Below are 19,625 nucleotides of genomic sequence, written 5' to 3'. Positions count from 1 at the left end.
CCCTTAACACAGGTGGGCACTCACTGGGCCCAAGATGCCGGTAGCACTGTATGGGGCCGAAGACTTCATTGCATCCAACCCCTTTATAGATGAAACCTTTTTAACCATGAAGGACTTCCCAGCTATACAGCCTGAAACCCAGGACCCTCTCCTTGAAAAGGGGCTTTGATCACATTCTGATAGGACGGAGAAACCAGCCAAGTCCACTCTATTAAGTACCCCACAGTTATGTCTCCCTCTCCCCTTCTAGTGAACGAGGACACCCAACCACCATCCACTTCCAGGGCCAAACCTTCCAAGCAAGTGACTTCCAGCTCACACAATCATGGGCAGGGGAAGCAGCAAAAAGGGTGCAAGTTTACAGGAAACTGCTCTAGTGCCAGGTCTGAACAAGGCTGCCCCCTCCCCGATCCATACCTTCTCCAGACAGAGAAGGCCGTAAAGCAGAGATGCAGTAAATTTAATTGAATTCATGTTTAATAATTACAGGCACCGTGCCCCCCCTTCCCCCTGCCCAGGTAGCAGCAGGGGTGGTGCAGGGGCTGGGGCATATGCCCCCAGCAGCGAGGACGGCAGTCCCAAGAGTGATTTTTCGGAAAATAAAAAAGAACCCCAGGGGCAGGCAGTGGTGCCCCCCCCCAAGACACACCAAATTTCAAGACTTTATATATAATATATCTCTGTGCCCCAGGGGGAGGAGAGGGACACCTGGCAGCATCCTGGAGGGGGCCCCAAGCCATCCTGCCTCTTCAGCCACTTTATTAGCTCAGACACATCGCACTACAGGCACCCACTGCCGCCGCCACTGCTGCTGACCCCCCTGCAGTCCAGGCAGCTGGCTGGGCCATCCGAGTGTCCATGGGGTTCCAAGTCCCCGGCCCCACCCGCCCTCAGTTGTGGTCGGACTCCTCCTCCTCCTGACGAAGCCACTTGAAGAAGCTTGTGACAGATTTAAGGGCCACACCCTTGCCCTGCTGCTCAGTGGGGTCCTTGCTACTCTCCCAGCTGTAGAAAGCGTCCTCCTTCACCACGTCCTCATCGTACAGCACATCAAAGAACATCCCAAGCAGGTCTGCAAGCAGGCAGGACAGAGTTAAGAGGTGTGCTGCCCACAGCCACCCCATCCTACCCCCAGGGATCCCTCCTAAGCTCCACTGTTAAAACAAGGCCCTTGACCCGCCATCCAGACATCTTGTATGTCTGACCATTTCAGGGTCACCAAGTCTTCGACAAGATGCTGTTTTCATGATCTAAGACTGGTACACAGGAATGAGTCACTTGGCCAAACCATACAAACCTGCCTAGCCTCGCTCACCTTGGCAACTTCCAATTTCTTCACTGATGATGTATTTAACGGGGAAGGGGAGAGACCGGGGGGTGGGGGGTATATAAAATTGGTACTCCTGAATTTGGGGAATCACAAGTCCCAGATGTACCACTCACAAGTGAAGGGTATAACCTGGAATATCCACTGGCCCATTATAGATCCTGACAAATTCTTGATCCCAATGTCTTATTTTCCATGTATCTTCTGAACAGACACAGCCTCTGTGGCCTTGACAGTGTTACATGTGTTAGTTTTTGCCAGGAATATCCTTTCTCTTGTCACCTTCCTAGTGAATTCCCTTAGGCCCAACTCACACACCCCCTGCTCCGACCCTATTTCTCCCTTACCCTTAGCCTTCCCAAGCACTTGTCCTACAACCTTGAACACAACCTACTTCCTTCCCCACACTGCACTGCCATTTCCAAAGCAAACTTTACATTCCTAAAAGCAAACAGGTGGAATATCCTTCTTCTATACATCTTCTGAATAAAAAAATGAATAAAGCATAGGATCTAGGGCCCTATCCATTTGTGAAACTCTGAGCCACCTATGAGCAGCTGCAAGACAGAATGTTTCTAGGGGCACACACATCCCCTTTCCTGTGGACAACTTCCCACCCCATCCCACAGCAACAGCAGCTGTACATCATTTATCCCAAACCTGTCCTCCAAATCCTATGCACACCTACTCTGGGGACCCTATACAATCAATTATCCACTCTGTCCTGTATTTTCAGGCCCAAGTTTCTCCCATCTCAACACCAAAGGCCTCCTTTACAACCACTATCTCTTGTAACCAAACAAAAAAATTGTTCAACTAGAGACTGAACTCAAAGATTTTTGTCTACATTTGTGCTTTCCTTTTTATTTATTTTTGGTCCCAATTACTCAGTCCTTTCCAATCAAGATCCTGCCCCCTGCTCCACCAAATACTGTTTCTGCCAGGGTGGCCTCCAGGTTTTTATACTGCAGAAGCCCTTAATTTTCAGGCCTCCTCCCATGGAGCTCTCAAGGAGCACCTCGCATTACTCAGACCACTTCCCTTTCCTAAAATAACTGTCCTTTGTTCAGAGGCCCTGTCCTCCTTTGGTCCATACCTGTAGGTCCTTCACCTCAAGGTTCTCAGACCCTCATCGCTCTCACTCAGGCAATCCCATACCTTCTTTTAATTTGCACATGTTGCTGCCCTGTGCTCACAACTCACAGGTAAGCCTCCAGCCCTGACCTCTTCCTCTCCAAATGAGTTCAGCTACGCAGGCATTTACCAACATCTCTGATCATGCCCCCTCATAAACCACAAACTCAGCATGACCAAACACAATTTGATCCAGTGTTCCCTACCACCCAGTGGATGGTACAACACCATCACCTCACCTACTAAAAACCATCCTGAGTCATATGACTTCTGGTCCCTCATCGCCCTCTCCCCAAGCCAGTGTGTGTCTTGAATCTGTCCACTCCTCTCCCATCTTCACTGCCAACTGTCAGGCTGAGCCACTATCAACACACTCCTGATCAGTTGACCCTACCACATTCACACTCACCCCCACTCGAAACTGCTGTTCCCTAATGGCCAAGATGATTTAAAAACTGAATTAGAATTTTTTAACTCTTTGCCCAAATTTCCCACAAAGGCCTCGCCCTATCCACAGGCTAAAGATGAAAACTCATCCCATGGCTCACATTGCCCTGTGTGGCCCAGCCCTTGTCCACCTCTCCAGCCCCATTCTGCTTCACACAACTGGATACTGTGTTCTCCCTCCATGGTCTTCCTTCAACAGTTCTTTTACCTTGTGTCCAGTCTTCTTACCTCATGGCCTTCCTTGACACATAGTTCCTTTGTTCCAAGGCTCCCCCTCCCACTTGCCATTTAGCTCCCATTTGTCAATTCCCACTCTTTACCCCTTAAGACTAGGTGTGCTCCCCCAGAGAGTGCTCTGCAGGACCTGTCTCCCCACACTCATCATCGGTTAGGCGGTTAGGTTCCAGGCCAGCATGGGAACTGAGCTTGACTTACTCACTGCTAACATCCCAGGGTTCCAACACATACCTATTTGCAGAATGCGTAACTTCAGGCATGTTAAACCTTAAGTCTCCCAAAATGGAGAAGAGGATAACACCATCTATTCTAAACAATAGTTGTGAGGATTAAATGAGGCAAGAAAAGTATCCCAGCCCAGTGCCAGGCAGAGGGAAACATTATTTATCAGCTCTGCACTCCTGGCATCTAACAGTTGGCTACGCCCAAAACAGGTAGTCAACCTTCAAGGCCAAATCTAACTCCTCCCATGTGTAGGCAAGGAAACACGCACTGTAGGGGGAAGGAATCAACCATCAGAGCATTTGTTCTCCAATGACCACCCACCTTTCTTGGGTTGAGAGACCCTTTCCAAGACTGTCCCCACTATCTGGAAGCTCTTCCACCCCACCCGCAACCCTCCTGGCTCTTACTGGGGGGCTGTTCTAAGGTCACTACAAGTGCCTGGAGGGCATAGAGTGCCTGCAGCTCCTTCTGCTCGTCACATAGGTATTTCTGTAGCAGTTTCGCTCGCGCTTTCAGCACCTCAACATCCACTCGGAGGGGAGTCTCAACTACAGGAAGAAGACAGGGATAAGGGGGACAATGCAGCCCCATCCTGATTCAGAACTAGGAGGCAATGACCAAAACCAACCCCCCTGCCCCCCCTCCCTCCCTCCTTCCATTGGTCTGCTGGGCCCACCCTTGCCCCACCATCTCCCTGGCTTCTCTTACAGATAATTGCAGAATAGCAGACACTTTTCATTAGGGCTCGGACTAATGTGTTGGATGCTACCTGCTCTTCGGACAGGTTGGCCTATGCAGGAGAGAGAGAAACACATGGCCCTTAAATTCTCAATTCTGTCCCCCCGCCCACCACACCAAGAACAAGTTCACCTTTATCCTGCTCTCCCAGTATCAAGAGAAACATACCTCTATCCAATCAAACACTTGCTGGTTACTGCTGCCATCCTTGAGGAGCTTCTCCAGCTGTCTGCTCAGCTCCTCAGGGGAGAGCAACCTCTGGCCAGGGGTTTCTGATTCCTCTACCAGGGTATACTCCACCTTCTGCAAGCAAATTGGCACATAGTCAAGAGGTAAATGCACCATGCCACCCCAAATGGAGTTATTGTAACTCCAGCACAAACCTGTTCAGCAACGAAGGCACCAACATCCTGGCCTTCGGGCAGAAATTCCTTCCAGCTGAGTCCAGCCTCTCGCCACAGCGCCCCCACCTTTTTGGGACCCTGGAACACAAAAGACCAACTCAGCAACCCTCTGTCTCTCCAAGAATTTAACAGCACCACAAAAGGCATCCATCAAATATTTATTGCAAGACCACTAGGTGCCTGCTAGAGGCTCAGGATGCTATAGAAGTACCAAATAGGCACCTCCATGCTTACTGTCTAGTATCGGGCATAGACATCAGTCATAGACACAAGGACTCATCCACTGTAAGACTGCAGATGGCGGTGGATGGCCTTGAGAGCCTCCAGGAAAGATGTCAATTACCTTTCACAGGATTCTCAAAGAATTACTGGACCACAAAAAGGTAAACCACCAAAATGAAATACGTATCTCATCTCAGCCTTCCACATTCATCTACATTTCTTCTACAATAGCTTAGTTTTTCATTACTCCAAGTAACAAATGCTTATGGGAGAAGACAATTAACAAGTACATTTATTTGGTCCCCAAGTCTAGAAAATTTTAGAAGCATACATACCCACCCACCCCCAATGCAAATCAGAATCTTCACACAAACAGCAGTCTGAGCCCATTTTCTGTAAAAGGCAAGAGATTCTGAAGGCATGACTTTTATAAAAACAGGTATACAAAATGATGACATCAACCCTTAACAAGATTACCGCAGTTCATGGATTTTAAAGATGCCCATTTTAACACCACTAAAATGGAGTTGTCTAAGTTGATAAATTGTATTTTTAAAATATGACCTAAGTCTTTTTTTTCTTAGCAGAGCATAAACATCCTATAATCTATAGCACCTTAAGGTCAATGAAAATACATAAGTAGTTCAATATGCTTTTTCTTTTTTTTCCAAACAGATTATCCTGGTACTTACTTTTCCCTAAAATGATTAATATTTCCCCTGGCTGGTGTGGCTCAGTGGACTGAGCACCAGCCTGAGAACTGAAAGGTTGCTGGTTCAATTTCCAGGCAGGGCACATACCTGGGTTGCAGACCAGGTCCCCAGTTGGGGGTATGTGAATGGCAAGAGATCAATGTTGCTCTCACACATCAGGATTTCTCTCATTCTCTTTCTCCTTCCCTCCCCCCGCCTCTAAAAATAAATAGAACCTATAAGTAAATAGATAGGTAGATAAATAGATTAATATGAAGTCTCACTCCTCCAGGTTCCAGGTAGCTGAGCTCTTCCAAAACTGTACTTTCCAACTTCTCACTACCAGAGCACCACACCCAGCTTTGCATTTCCCACCTTTTCACCTGCTAGTCACCAACTAACTTTCACCAGGCAGCTTCAGCGCCTTTCCAGGAAAGAATACTGTCACAGAATTGTCAAACAGATACTCCTTTACAACCTCACAGTACTTAAAACACTCAAATTCAACCGTTTTACTTCACACTTTATTTCACTGTTGTGTTACACTGTCATTCTTATTTTTTTCTCTTCCAACTTGTTTCCTGTGTTTTATTCACTTGCTGTATTATCAATGCCTAACATGTAGTAAATGTTTAAAAAAAACAAACAAACAACAACAAACACTAGTTGAACGAATGAACGAATCAACCAGTCAATCAAGGGGCTAGGGTCCTGGTTTCCTGTTCTCCAGCCTTGGCCAGAACTCACAGGAGGTACTGACAGGCATGGTCTTGAGGGAGTACCGGCCTCTCTCAAATACTAACACAGGCACTACCACCCACCCCCATACCTCCATCCCACCAAAGGACCATGAAGCTTGTGTCACTACAAGCAGCCAAAACCGCACAGTGGAAAGAGCAATCCTGAACACATTACCCCCGAAAGGCTCTCACTCACCATGCTTTTGCATAGGAGCCCCAGGATCTCCAGCAACAGGGAAGCAGCTTTGCCCAGGGGCCTCAGAGGTTTTGTAATCTCCCTGTAAGAAAACTCATGTTGACAGTCTCCAAAGCCCTAAACACACTACCCCACGCCTCCCTAAACCCAGGCATCTTAATCTGCCACCCCTCCCCTACCCTCCCCCCTTTCTTCTTGTCTTTACCTCTCCCAGATTCTACCAAAGGGAACTCACCTGAACAGCTCCCCCATGGGTACTCCATCATCCTGCAAAATTGGCGTTACCAGTTCTGCCAGGTAGAGCCACACGTGGGGGATGTCAATTTCCATGTCTTCAGCCAATTCTAGGATTTCATACAACCTGCAAAGGGAATTCAAAATCAGGGCATTCTAGGAAAAAGAGCCAGGCCCTCACCCTCCTTCTGGGGCAACTGGGCATGATTAAAAGGAGCAACTGTGCGGCCCGTGAGGAACATTTTCTAAACATGGGCAACTATCTCAAGCTAAGAACACCTCCTTGTTCTTAGATAGCTCACCACCCCCATCCCTGCCAAAAATAATGTTGACCAGGATGGTTGAGGAGCCTATATTCTTCCCCAAGGTGCACAGGTCCTACAAAGGAAAGAAATTTGTGCGTTTGTAAAAGTGGGAGGGTCATACCCTTGATAGTACTGGGCAGTGGAGAGGTGCCCGGCACAGAGCAGCTGGTGCAGTAGCCGTCCCATATGTTCACGAGCAATGGCACTGCGCTCTAGTGTGGACTCGATGCCATGCCGCACAAAGATGAAGAGCAGGGAGGGTGAGGCCAGCTCCTGCACACACTGCACTGCCTCCTGCAGGAGAACCAGGTATAGGAGGAAGAGCGCAGTCAGTGTCTGGCCCAGGCCCTACACTGCAGAGCTGTCAGCATGGTCCCCGCCCACTCTACCATCACTCAGACCCTCCCACTACCAACCTTCATGTCATTGAGATGGAGATATTCCTCAATGATGGCCTTGGATTTCTTCTCCAGCTCCTCTTCTGAGAGTGCAGCCTTCGGGGGACTCACAGGTGGCAGGGTGGCTTCTCGCTTCACTGAGGTGGGGACAAAACAAATCAGACTGTTTAGTTCCAGTCTTTCCAGTGAACATCCGGAGCTCTAAAGACTATCTAGAGGCTGGCTACTCCCCAACAGCCCACACCATTCCCTTCCTGTCCCCACTCAGCCACTCACCAGCATCCCGCCCGCGGTCCCGATCCTCAGAGAGGCTGGCTGCCTTGCGCAGCCCTTCAGGCTGGGAGGGCCGCTCTCTACTCCGCTCCTCCACTTCCTTGCTAAAGCTGCGCTTGGTGGCAGGCGTCCGAGATCGATCAAGCCGGTCCCCACGATCACCTCCCCGTTCACTCCGCTCTAGGCGGTCTCCTCGGTCTCCAGCTTTCTCACCTCGTTCCCGGCTCAAGCTACTCCTGGAAGAAAGACAGGCACATGATCTCTCACCTGTGTTTCCCAGGCGCTCTCCCCTTAAGTTACCCAACATGCTGAGCAACCATCAGGCCTTGCTCTTGGCATCGGGAATGTGCCCCTATCTCAGCCAGGGCCTCTGAGCATTACAGGTATTGGTGGAACACGAAGACACCCAGGAAACCTCACCTCTGAGCCACACGTCTGTTTTCTGTGCTTTCTGCAGGTGCTGCTTGTTGAAGGGCTGAGAAGCGATTTAAGGTACTAGTAGCTGGACGAGCAGCTTCTGATGCTAGGAAAGCAAAAAAATGATCATTAATATGTTTTCTTACAGCCTACCACCAACCTGCCAGTTTAGGATGCTTGGTCCTAGTCCCAACACTAAGAGTTCAGTCCCTAGTCCCACCAAGTAATACACAGCTGCTATATCACCTAATCTTTCTGTACTGAAAGGCTCCCACATAGACAAGGCTCTACCTTCAAGAGAGCTCATTAATAACCACCCCTCTTTACAGTGGCATCCATACCTGCATCAGATGGCTTGGCTCCTGAGCCACCACTGCTGCCCTTGCCCCAGCTCAATCGCCCTCCAGGTGCGAAGAGCTGGTTGTTAGAATCAATGGAGCCAGGCTGAGGAAGGAAAGGGAGTGGAGAGTCATGGGTCTGACCTGGCCAAAGCCCCCAGCCACACACAGCCACGAACAGCCTAGACCAGGGGCGAGGCAAACTTTTCCTGTAAAGGGCCAGATAGTAGATATTTTAGGCTTTGCAGCCACACAGTTTCTATTTCAACTACTCAACACTGCCGCTGTCTTACAAAAGCAGTCACAAAGGATAAAGGGAATGAATATAATTGAGTTCAAATAAAATTTTGGACACTAAAATGTAAATTTTATGTCATTTCACATCATGCAACAGCATTCACTTTTTTCAACCACTAAAAAAACATTCTTAGCCTGGGGGGATTACAAAAGAGAGAATGGACCTAATCTAGTGCGCAGGTCAGTTTGCTGACCCGTGTGGCCCAGACCAATGGAATCACATCCCCTAGGGCTGGCCATCTCTAGCAATCTGACCAGTTAGTCTAAGAGGAAAACTTCAGCTGCCAGAGAACGAGGGGACTAACAGTAAGCCCGAATTGTGTTTGGTGGCTATTTTGACCTCCCTTTACCCTCCTGTCACTAACATCACCCCTACCTTTGTGATCTTGGTGAGTCGTGAGGTGTCAATAGGGCGGCTGCCCTTGCTGATGGGGACTGTGTTCCAGCCACCATCATCTACAAGTGGAAGGCCACGGCCTGGGACAAAAAAAGAGAGCATATTAAAATGGAGAGCAAGGCCTAACAGCCCTGTCCCTTGGGCTGACACCAGCCTTGCTTCCTCAGATCCTCAGTTCCATCATGGGGTCTCAGTGGCCCAGACACGTGGCACTAACAAGAAGTCATCAGTGGAAAGCACAATCCCTCACACTGCCCCCTCCTCAATCCCAGCCTCAAACTCACTGATAGGTGGGCCTGGAGGACCACCCCGACGTTTGTCGCTGCCCTTGGCCATTAGCTGCTGCACTTTTATGTGCTCCCGATGCTCCTCCATCTCTGCCTCCTTGTGGATCTGGTCAATGGTCTTGGGACCCTGATCCCCTCGGCGTGGCACCCAATTGCTCTGTGGGGACAGGAAGCCGGTCACAAGATAACTGCATCAGAGAGGCCAATGCAGTGTCAAGAACTGGGGACTGCAAAGTCAGAGGCAGCAGACTAGCAGGAGGAAGGGAAGGAACACACACCCGTCGCAGATCCAGCACATCTTGCAGCATGAAGCGGATTCGGGATGAAGTCTTCTTTTCCTTTATTATTTTTTCCATCTGGTTGAAATACTGATCCATTCGGGGCTAGGGAGAAGCAAAAGGATCAGGGCAGGAACTTCCAATTCCCCACCTCCAGCTGCAAGCCCTCAGCTCCATCACCGTGGTTCAGTGGCCCAAACACGACAGCTCAACAGGGAGTTTGTCAGTGGACAGGAGGTCCCATGTACCTCAGCCTGTCCCTTCCCTATCCCAAGACTCCTACCTTGGCTTTTTCAAAGTCCAGATCTTTGCCAATGGTGGTGAGCAGACGGCAAAGGCATTCAAGGGACTCTTCATCGTGATTCTTAAGTAGTTTAACTACGCAGTCATGCATTATTGCCTCTGTTAACATCTTCAGCTTAAACAATTCCCCAATGAACTTGATATTCCCTAAAGAGCGCCGCCGGGCTATGTCTCGAGCCTCTTCCAGCTCTTCCTTCAGGCGCCCCCGTTCTTCTGCCTGGCAGTCATGGGACAGGGATCACATCAAAAAGAAACCCAGCCACATGGCTAAAACCCTCTCCCTCCACTATCTGGATTTCTATACCCAGCAACAAGCACTTGTGTGTCCTGAGGCAGAGAAACCCCCAATCACTAATCCCCACTCCCAATTCTACAGCCAAGCATCTGCATGAACAGTAGAGTTCGTGGGTTTTCTCTCACCGTAGCAGCTTCATCCATCTCTTTTTGCTTCTTCTCAAAAACCTCATCATCATCTTTGTCTTTTTCAAACTCCTTTTGACATCGATTCAACAACAGTTTTCGAAAGTTTACAGTCACTGTTGGCTTTTCTGTAGTGGGCACTTTCAGCTGTACATCAAAGAGAATGTCCCATTCCGATTATCCAGGGCAAGGAAGACCCTCCCAGTCTTTAACTACCTAACCCAAGAGGAGCTCTAGCCCACGCTCTGCCTCCTCTTGGAGAACCAAGAAGATGGACTCAAGAAGTGGGAGGCCAGACCACAAGACTGAGAAAACAGTGGAAACTAACCGCCATGAGGCAGCGACACATGTTGGCATAGGCCACAGAGAAGTTGGGCTCTGAAATGGCCTTTTCAAAGATGAGGTCAATGACCCCTTTCAGGCGTTCCTCCGTGTCGATGGCCAGCTGCGTCACTTGCTTCATCAGCTGCTGAAACATCTGGGGGGTCAGCTTATTCAGAATGGCGCGTACCCTGCGGAACAGGTCCTGGTGGGGAGAGGGAGCAGAAAAAACACAGGATCCAGTGAGGTTCTCAGAAGAACAAGGGCCACCGAGGAGGAGGAAGAGACTAGGGAGGATGGAAGAGGCTACTTCTGGGGATGGACAGAAGCAAAAAGGCAAAGTTGGCTCAGCAGAACCTGAAGAGAAAGAATGGAGACCAAAAGCAGGACTTGCCGGTACCTGGTTTTTGCTGCCATCAGCATCCTCTTCCCCTCGGTCCTTATCTGTCCGCTTGCTGCTAGGTTTCCAGGCCTTCTCTGCTTTGTTCAGTTTTATATCTTCGGTCATTAACACTGTGGCAATGATCTTACGTGGCTCCTTTCTGGGGCCCTGCTGAGAGCGCCTGGGTCCCAGACCAGCCTGCTAACCAATGGTTAAGGAAAAAAGAAGATACAGTAGTGAGCACAACCTGAGGCACCACCATGGATCTCCAGGGCAGACTTCTCATTCCCCAGTGAGGTAGATACAGAAGGTCACACTCCCCCTACCCTTGCCCAGCTACCCCTCTAGCCAGTCCCACTCACCGGCCCTCGGGGCAGCTCCCCACCTGGCCCACCCCTTGGGGGCCCACGGCTGCTGAGTGCTGGTCGGCCAAGGTTGGCAAAGGATGGCGTGAAGTCTGGGCCACAATTTATGCCCTGAAGTCTAGGAGGATCCAGTGGCCGAAGTGGTGTTTTATTGGCCTGTGAAGAGGACAGAGAAAGTATCAGAAACAGACCAGGGCTACTGACTGCTCGTTCAGGACCTCAGGCTCCTCCCCAGCCAGCCGTCAGTACAAACTCAGCCTCCCCCTCAGGCCCACCAACCTTATCCAACACCACATCACTGATATGGGGCAGTCCCTCAGGCTTCTGCATACTGGCAAAGATGAACTGAAAGCCAAGCAGGAACTCACGGTCATAACGTTTTTTCTCCTCAAGGTTTAGAGGCTTCCACTGATCTGTAAGACAGACAGGGTGAACCAATCACACTACTGTCTCTTTGGGCTCTTATAAGAGTACTCAGTCCTCTGGACCCTTCCTTCTGCATACCTGACTTATACTCATACTTCTGTTCCCCGGGTTGGATGTTCTCGGCATTGTGAATTTTGTCCTCCTTTGAGTCCCAAGTCTCATCTGCTTCCTCAGGTCGTGAGGGCGCGCTGCCCTCAGGCTCTGGACCGGGGTTGTTGACTACCGGAGGCTGATTTTCCACCTCTGGTACTCCTGGGTTCGCCTGCAACCACAGGACATTTGTTTGGTTGCAGTTCAAACGTTTTCCCATACTGAAACTCTGCCCCCTGCTACCATGAGCTTGCTCTCTTACCTCCTTGAAGGCGTCTAGAAGGTCTCCTACAGCTTCCTTCTTATTGAGCTCCTTAATTTTCCGTCTCCTCTTTGGCACAGATACTGCCACTATTTAGGGAAAAAATAGAATGAGGACAACTTAAGAAGTACCCCTAACCCTGGAAGAAAAAGCAACCCCTGTGTAACCTTCCTCTTTCTATCAGAGCCTCTCTAGACTTAAAATTCCTTCATCTAGCACTTAAGATTCAGGAGTTTAATCTAGCTCTTAATCTAGTTTACTTAAATTCTTAAGTAAGCCATTACAGGGCTTCTGACCCAGACATAATGGCACAAATGGGAGATCATCAATAAAGAGAAAGAACCCCGCCCTCCAGCCCAACCCACCTCCACCATCCAGCCACACCTCACCTGGGGTGGCTGCTGCCGCCTCTAAATTCTGAACTGGAACAGGGGTGCTCTTTGGGGCGAGCAGTTCCTCTTCTCCCTTATCACCCTCAGCTTCTCCAGCTTCTCCTTCTTCTTCCTCCTCCTCTTCCTCCTCCTCCTCCTCCATTTCCTCCTCTGAAGCAGGGGAAATCGCTGGAAAAGCCATAGGTGGAGTGGCAGGGAGGACGACGGGGGGAGCCACTGGTGCTATAACCTCCTCGGCCTGCTCCTTTGGCTCACTGACTGGGCTTAAGTCCACAGCTGGTGGCGAGGGGGCTCCATTGAGCAGTTCCTCAGGTTGGGTCGTTGGAGCAATGGGTATGGGAGAATCAGAGGGACAAACGGCGGGGAGAGGGGCAAGCTCTGGGTTCAACTCCAGCTCTGGTTCTAGATCCTCGGATGGGGCCGTGCCATTAGGCTCAGAAAGAATTTCCACCTTGGGAGATGCCAGGGGGATGGAAACCTGGAGAGGACTAGAAGAGAACTCAGAATCTGGAACTGGTTTGCTAAGTGTCACTTCTACTTCCAGTATGGGTTCAGCGAGGGAAGTGGGTTCTGGAGAGATGCAATATGGCTCCCCAGTTTCACAGGGCAAGGGGGTTGATTCTCCTACAGGCATTTGTATCATCCCCGTTGTCATAGTGTCCCCGGGAATAGAGAGGACTGCGAGATTAGGCTCAGATCCTGGTTCCAAGATTGGGGGTGGTGACGGGATCGGAGAAGGTGATGAAGGCTGGGATTCTGAAGGGCTATGCTCTGTGCCAGGCAGCCCCGGCCGGGCCCCAATGATTGCTCCCTGTGACCGGTCATCTGCACCACAGGAAGGAAGAATAATTAGAGGCAAGTCCTTCATTGCTGCTGCTGCTCCTCCTCCTCCCCCTCGCTCCCCCAGCCAAGGCATTCCCTACCTAACACCTCCCCGCAATGTTCTCCCACCTAACCTTTTCCCTTTCACCCAAAATCCAACCCATGCTCAAAATCCTACTACCTTAAACCCAAATCATTCTTCTCTGGCACCTTCAAATTACCCCACTTCCTCAGCACTTTAAATCATCATAATCCTTTTCCCTGTAAGAGCTCTGTACCACATGCTTACATACCTGGCCGGACAACGACAGCAACCTGGGGAGTCTCCCCATTAGCTTGAGGCTCCAGACCGACTCCCGTCTGCAGGACACAAAGGGTTACCAACTTTGCCCTGAAGAGTCCCACAACCCTTCTTTACTAGAGCCATTGCTACTTTAGCTCTGCCTAGAAATCCAGGAAAGCAGGGAAATAAATCCCTTAGTTGAAGGAAAGACCAAAGGACTTGGGAGTCCAGGGCAGAACAGCCATCCCAGCCATGGCATTACTCAAAGCGCAGACAATACCTGGGGAGGAGTGGGTGTGGAGGCGGTTCGGGCCCCAGACATAATTTCCTCTGTGATATCCTTCCCTCCTTGGTTTGGATCTCGAATTCGGATCTGGGGAAAGAAAGCTACAGTTTGAGTGGAAAGCAGGAGGAGCCCACCTCTCCACCCTGCCCCACACTAAGACTCCAGGCCAGCCCTCCACCCCCAGACTGGGAAGCAGACGGGTGGGTGTCAGAAACCCCATGAGTTCTACTGTCAACCCATCTGGCTACCCTGGTCCCCACCCCTAAGAGACCCTTGACCTCACAGAGCAGCTCTGTACATCACAATGCTCCTCCCTCTCTCCCTCATCCCTGCCCCTCCAACAATCCCCAAGTCTGGCTACACACCCTGGGGCCCAGGACCCCCCTCTAGCACCCATACAGCTCACTTCGTGGCTAGTCGGCCTGATCTCTGGGGGCAGGGCCCAGATCCAGTGGGTGGAGCCAGGGTGACTCAGCGGCTTCCCCAGCCCTGGCACCCTATTCTGGGCACCACGCCCAGGGCTTGAGGATTGAGCAGAGGCGGAGGCCTCAAGAGCTTCCAGGACTGGGGGTTGGGGGTGGGGCCACAGAAAACTAACCATTTCTAAAGCAAGCCACCAGAAACCTAAAACCAAACATAGATCTTATGGACCCTAGGACCCAAATCTCAGGAATTTCCCCACTAGGCACTTCAGTCTTCCCATGAGCTTTTCCTACACTTGAAATCTTAGTACCTTACAAAGAACCTGAGTACTTTCCAGATCCCCATTCTTTGCCCACTTCAGCTGAAGATCTCCTTCCTCAACTTCCTGCTCCCTGACCCACAACACGCCTGACCTTGATTCTGCCTTTCCCAGATGTCCTAGGGCCCCTTGTTGCTACTCACCGTTTTCCGCTCCCTCTTGGGAGCAATCTGGGGTGGCTGGTTCATCAAAACTGGGGTGGGGGCCACACCAGTGGGAAACTGCTGCACACCCTGGGCTGGGTAGTAGGTGCCAGCTTTTGGGGGGGAGGAAAGATACACAGAAAAGAAAAATGGTGGCAGCGTCAGGGCCCAGCCATATACAAATGCCTGCTTAAGCACCTCCCAGCCCCAGAACCTCTCATCACCCACAGCCGGCCCCTTGCCCTGCTCCACCCTCCTCCCCAAGGGAATTAGGTGTCCATCAAAGCTGGGGAACCAGTCTGAACTGCGTTTACAAGAATTCCTCACACTGGCACACACACCCCTTATAGGCAGGCACTCGTTTCTCATCACACACCAGCCATCAGAGTTCTGTCTGTTCCTCTTCTACCTCGTAACATGCTGTGTATGTACCCCACCCTTGGGCACCACATACACACACACTCTGAGGGAGCAGCAGCTACTTAACCTGAAACAGAATCAGGCCTTTGGCTGAGAATGACAAAAAGAGATTTGCCAACCCTATCTATCTACTCAGCCTGAGTCCAGCTCCAGTCTTCAGCCCTTTGCTCAGGGGCAAGGAAACAAAAACACTATGAACCAGACCCAGGATAAGGAAAAATTAATTCTTTAAAGCAATGGTCTCCAAAATGGGATGCATTCCTTAATCTCCGTAATTTCCAGTTTGTTTTTCACAAACAACACATTTGTTTAAATTCTGCAATTGTATAAAAAAACAAAAACATATACATGTGTTTGAGGTACATGCTCGTCATTTTTCCTGATCAAAAAACTTTGGAAACCACTGCCACAAAGAACAGACTAATCCTTTCCTAGAATATAAATGAAAAACAGCTACAAAAACCTTCCAAATCCATGTCCATATTACTAACAGATCCTCAAACTGGTACCTGATCATTCCTTGACGAAGGACTCAACGCTCAGGAATAGTATAAAACACCCCGCCACCTACACATATCTGTACTACCTACTAACCCTACCATTTTTAAACCAAGAAGACAACACTGAAAAGGGTCTTAAGAATTAATGAGCTTAGATGCTCCCTGGGACTCATTCTCACCTGACTCCATCCCCTGCTTACCGTAGGTCCCAAACTCTGTAGGGCTTGCACCCGGATAGAAGCTTGGGGCTCCTGGCTGCACAGGATACTGCTGTGTCGGAACAACATATGGGGAACGCCCCTGGTGGAGGGGGAGGGGGATGGGAGAGAAGGAGTTGAGGAAGCTGAGTACCATATCAGACTACAAAGAGAATGTAGGTCAAGATAGGACAAGCCAACTCCAGACAGTGACCATAAGGAAGTCCCACATCTGGAGAAGCGATGCAACTGGAAGGTCAGGGGAGGGCTGGTTAGGGTTGGGTACAAGGTTCTGTGGCTTCCAGCCCCCAAGCCTCCAGCCTCACCTGTCCAGGGATGTAGTAGGCACCCTGGGACGTTGAGTAAGAGATCTGGGAAGGGATCATCATTACTTGGGATCCAGCAGGGTAGACATGAGCAGCTGGGCCAGGGCGGGCAGGGGCTGCACTCTGCACTCGGGAAGCTGCACTGCTTGGGGGCTGGGCCCGGCTAGGGTAGAAGTGCTGTCAAGAGGGAGGAAGGCAGTTGACATTGGGAAGGGGAGGAAGTGGACAGCAAAATGGCCACTCTGCAATGTCTCTAGCCTAGAGAGAAGTACTGGGGGCACTGGAGCACGGGGACCAGTCCTTTCAAGACCCACTTGACCAAATGATGGTTAAGTGGCCTCTTGTACTCACACGTGCCCTCCACACTGAGGTATACACTTTGCACCTTGTGTATTTATTTACTCCCTCACTGCCAAGCATACTCATGGCACCGCCACCAGACTACCCCTCCACAGAGGCTTCCTAACACCCAGATGCACCATGCCTAAGTAGATCCCTTTCCAGCAACATACTCCCCAGCATGCACTGCTCCACCCAAAGGTCCTGAGGAACTAACTGCTAACATGCAAAGGTCGTCCAGTTCCCAGGTACACGCTCTGCAAAATTTAGCCCCTAACATGCATCAGTCAGCCGCAGACTGAAAACCCAGACAGCAAACAGTCCCCACCCTGAGGCCTCCAGTCCCTAAGTCTAGCCCCTGACTAGGGCAGTGGCTAAGAGTGACACCAGGAGAGGGTCCAGGATTAGCAAAGGAATATTACCTGCAGAGACCTGAATCCTCCCTGAGAGCACATGGGGACAGGAAAGAAGAGAATTATCCCCAAGGTGATGAGCAGAAGAGAAAATGAAGGAAGTAGGACAAGAATCCTCCCACTTAGTGAGGAAGAACTTAGGGAACGGAGAAAGGCAAGAACCAGCTGGAGTGTTTATCTCACCATAGTCCAAAGAAAAAGAGGGGAAGGGGAATGGAGCAATGGCAGCCTCCCAGTAAAAGGAGGAAACAGGAAAGCAGGAGTTGGCAGCTGGGCCCAAAACACTGCTCCCAATTCTCATCGTCCCAGAACCTCTAGTAATGCCACCCCCACCAACTACATTCTCTCCAAAGGGCCATAAGTAATCAGCAGCGCAAAGTGCAGAGTCGCATAAAAGAACACACAGCAACTGTCAGGAAATTGGGGCAGATACAGGACCTCCACTGAGTTTCCAGCCTAGGCCCAAGATGGCTTAAGCTTTCCATAGGTCCCCCCCAGGCCCCCTACTCCCATCCCCACAGCCCCTCACCTGGCGGGGCTGAGAAGGCGTGTTCATTTGTGTCGCTTGTGGCGTACTGAACACCACCGGTGCTGTCTGCCCCGGGGGAAACGCTGGCTGAAGGGGGGAGACCAGAGTTCAGCAAGAGGGGAAACCCGGGTGGGGCAGAAACCCAAGCTGGTGAAGTAAGGGGAACAGATCTGTGGCAAGAGCCTCAGCAGTTCACATACCCCCTCCCCATGACAGCCCCTGGGAACAGCCAGAGGCCCTGTCTCAATTTGGCAGCAGGAAACTGCACTTTGCCCTGACACAGATGGGGGTGGGAAAATCCAGAGGGTTGGAACCTGTTCCTGCCCGGCTGCCTGGTCTCCCCCCACCCCCACTCCAGTCTCTGCTAATTCCTCCCTAATTACCTGTGGGAGTCCAGGGGATGGGGCGGGTGGGGGGCCTGTGGGCTGTGGAGCTTTGTTCATTTCATTTGGTCCACATCAGGGTCCCCCCAACACCTGTTGATAAAGAGTGGAGCTCGGAAAGGAGAAGGGACCCAAACTTAAGGCAAATGGAGCAGGGGAGGGGTTGAGGCAAGGGCTATGTCCCACAACGGAGCCCGAGAGGCGCCAAGAGGGTGAATGAGCAGAAAATATACAGCTTATGTCCCCACCAACACGTTGCCAACCCGCATCACCACAAACCAACCCCCTGACCTGCTGAAACAGCCCCCTCACTCACCCCCTCGGTTAAGAATAAGTCCACGGTGCGGCCTACAGGTTCTGGGCATCCGAGGGCCTGGGGTTGGGAGGTGAGGGGTATCAACCTGGCTCCGCGGGGCCCAAGACCAACCAGACCGGAAATTCCAGGTCTCGCTGGCACCAGGCTCCCGGATCATAAACGGAGCTAGCAGCAGCTTCGGCCGTGGTGTCCCCACCCCCCACCTGGGGACACCGGGTTCCGGGCCTGGCCCAGGGGCACACAAGGCACGCCTGCCGCGGGTAGCCACAGGGGCACCCTCGCGGGGCAAGAGGCGAAGCCTGCCGCCGCCCAGGAGCGGAGGCCAGGAAGGGCGGGAGTCGGGCCGTAAAAGGCCAGGCGGGCGGCGGCCGGAGAGGAGCCGGTTTCAAGCGAGGGTCGGCCCGGAGGGCGGGCGGGGCCGGGGGCTCCTCCCTGCCCACCGCCACCGCCTCCCTCCCCGGCGCCCTCCCTGCGCAGAGCCGGCCAGTGCCAAAGAACAACGTGTCACTTCCCGGCGGCCGGGCCGCAAAGGGGGGAGGGGACGACGGGCCGGGAGCCGCGGTGTCTGCGCCCGCGGGGCCTCCTCGGGTCAGACCGCGGTGGCACTTCGTGGCCGGTGAACTCGGCACCCTCCCAGGCCGCAGGGACCGCATATTCTGGCCCCGGGCTTCCCCACCCCCACCCAGCAGCCAGGCCGGGCCAGGCCGGGCACACGTGGGCCGGGGATCGGGCCCTGGCGGGCGGGGGCCCGGGCTTGAGCCGCGGAGCCAGGGCGCCGGGGCGGTGGCACAGGGTGGCCGGTCCCGGCCCGGATGGCGGCGGATGCGGGGGGAGGGGGTGGGGGGGCCGGGTCGGGCCCGGACATGGCGGCTTTACCTTCAGTCTCCTTCAGTCCGCGCGGCCGAGCCCCACGCAGCCGCACAGACGTAGTCCACAACCATTTCCGGCTCCCCGCACAGATCCCGCTCGGCGGCCACCGCTTCTCCGCAGGCGCAGCCGGCGCCCCCACGTGACCGGCGCCAAAGGCGGAGCTGCGCCGGGCGCCGCGGAGCACATGGGATTTGCCCCGCCTCGTCATGTGACAGCTACTACCCGCCCCCGTGTCCCCTCCCGAACTTTAGAACTCCCAGAGGACACCCACCCCCAGCTCTCAGTCTGTGTTCCTCAGTTCTTTGGTTCATTCATACTTTGAACCAGCGTTTATTGAGTGCATACTAAGCGCTAAGCCAAGTGCTGGCTAGGGGCGGAGAATACTGAAATTAAAGATTCAGTTCTGCGTAAGTTAAGTCACGGTACAATACGGAAGGAAATACAAATTATACAGCCTTTGAAAATAATGTAGGTTAGATCATTAAAAGACCTATTGAAGAATTGCAACA

General features: G+C 51.9%; 1 protein-coding gene and 2 non-coding genes across 10 annotated transcripts; all 3 read right to left on the bottom strand.

The window, feature by feature from the left end:
• Positions 1–459: 459 nt before the first annotated feature.
• On the bottom strand, positions 460–19,256 carry EIF4G1 (eukaryotic translation initiation factor 4 gamma 1). Of its 8 annotated transcripts, none has more exons than XM_054581324.1 (34): positions 19,123–19,256; positions 18,247–18,303; positions 17,931–18,023; positions 17,548–17,634; positions 17,028–17,048; positions 16,267–16,443; positions 15,944–16,043; positions 14,824–14,936; positions 13,933–14,025; positions 13,663–13,729; positions 12,545–13,372; positions 12,156–12,244; positions 11,882–12,065; positions 11,657–11,790; positions 11,375–11,533; positions 11,031–11,213; positions 10,638–10,835; positions 10,310–10,456; positions 9,870–10,106; positions 9,587–9,691; positions 9,306–9,465; positions 9,001–9,101; positions 8,331–8,433; positions 7,993–8,095; positions 7,576–7,808; positions 7,318–7,436; positions 7,023–7,195; positions 6,598–6,723; positions 6,363–6,444; positions 4,492–4,590; positions 4,277–4,411; positions 4,079–4,160; positions 3,778–3,918; positions 460–1,072 (listed from the first exon to the last, which is right to left on the bottom strand). In XM_054581324.1, the coding sequence occupies exons 3-34, from the start codon at positions 17,988–17,990 to the stop codon at positions 891–893; spliced, it is 4,821 nt and encodes a 1,606-aa protein (XP_054437299.1). In that variant the 5' UTR covers positions 17,991–18,023; positions 18,247–18,303; positions 19,123–19,256; the 3' UTR covers positions 460–890. The 8 variants fall into 8 exon arrangements, with proteins under 8 accessions (XP_054437299.1, XP_054437321.1, XP_054437344.1 ...); XM_054581346.1 differs by having other exon boundaries at positions 11,031–11,210; XM_054581369.1 differs by having other exon boundaries at positions 15,944–16,010.
• On the bottom strand, positions 9,181–9,256 carry LOC129077459 (small nucleolar RNA SNORD66). The gene has a single exon (XR_008529864.1). It is a non-coding gene; the product is annotated as a small nucleolar RNA SNORD66 (small nucleolar RNA).
• LOC129077466 (small nucleolar RNA SNORD66) lies at positions 9,738–9,818 on the bottom strand. The gene has a single exon (XR_008529865.1). It is a non-coding gene; the product is annotated as a small nucleolar RNA SNORD66 (small nucleolar RNA).
• Positions 19,257–19,625: the final 369 nt, after the last annotated feature.

The sequence above is a fragment of the Pteronotus mesoamericanus genome, unplaced genomic scaffold, assembly GCF_021234165.1.
Source record: "Pteronotus mesoamericanus isolate MK-2021 breed Mesoamerican mustached bat unplaced genomic scaffold, CSHL_Meso_final contig_116, whole genome shotgun sequence".
NCBI classification, from domain to species: Eukaryota; Metazoa; Chordata; class Mammalia; order Chiroptera; family Mormoopidae; genus Pteronotus; species Pteronotus mesoamericanus.
This window is presented reverse-complemented; position numbering and strand designations above follow the sequence as displayed.

Coding starts and splice junctions, on each gene's coding strand:
- EIF4G1 (XM_054581324.1), bottom strand. CDS start 17,990: ATGAACAAAGCTCCACAGCCCACAGGCCCCCCACCCGCCCCATCCCCT. Junction 16,444..17,027: donor GAGGATTCAGGTCTCTGCAG/GTAATATTCCTT, acceptor CCCTCTTGACAG/CACTTCTACCCTAGCCGGGC. Junction 9,692..9,869: donor TGGACTTTGAAAAAGCCAAG/GTAGGAGTCTTG, acceptor GCTTCTCCCTAG/CCCCGAATGGATCAGTATTT.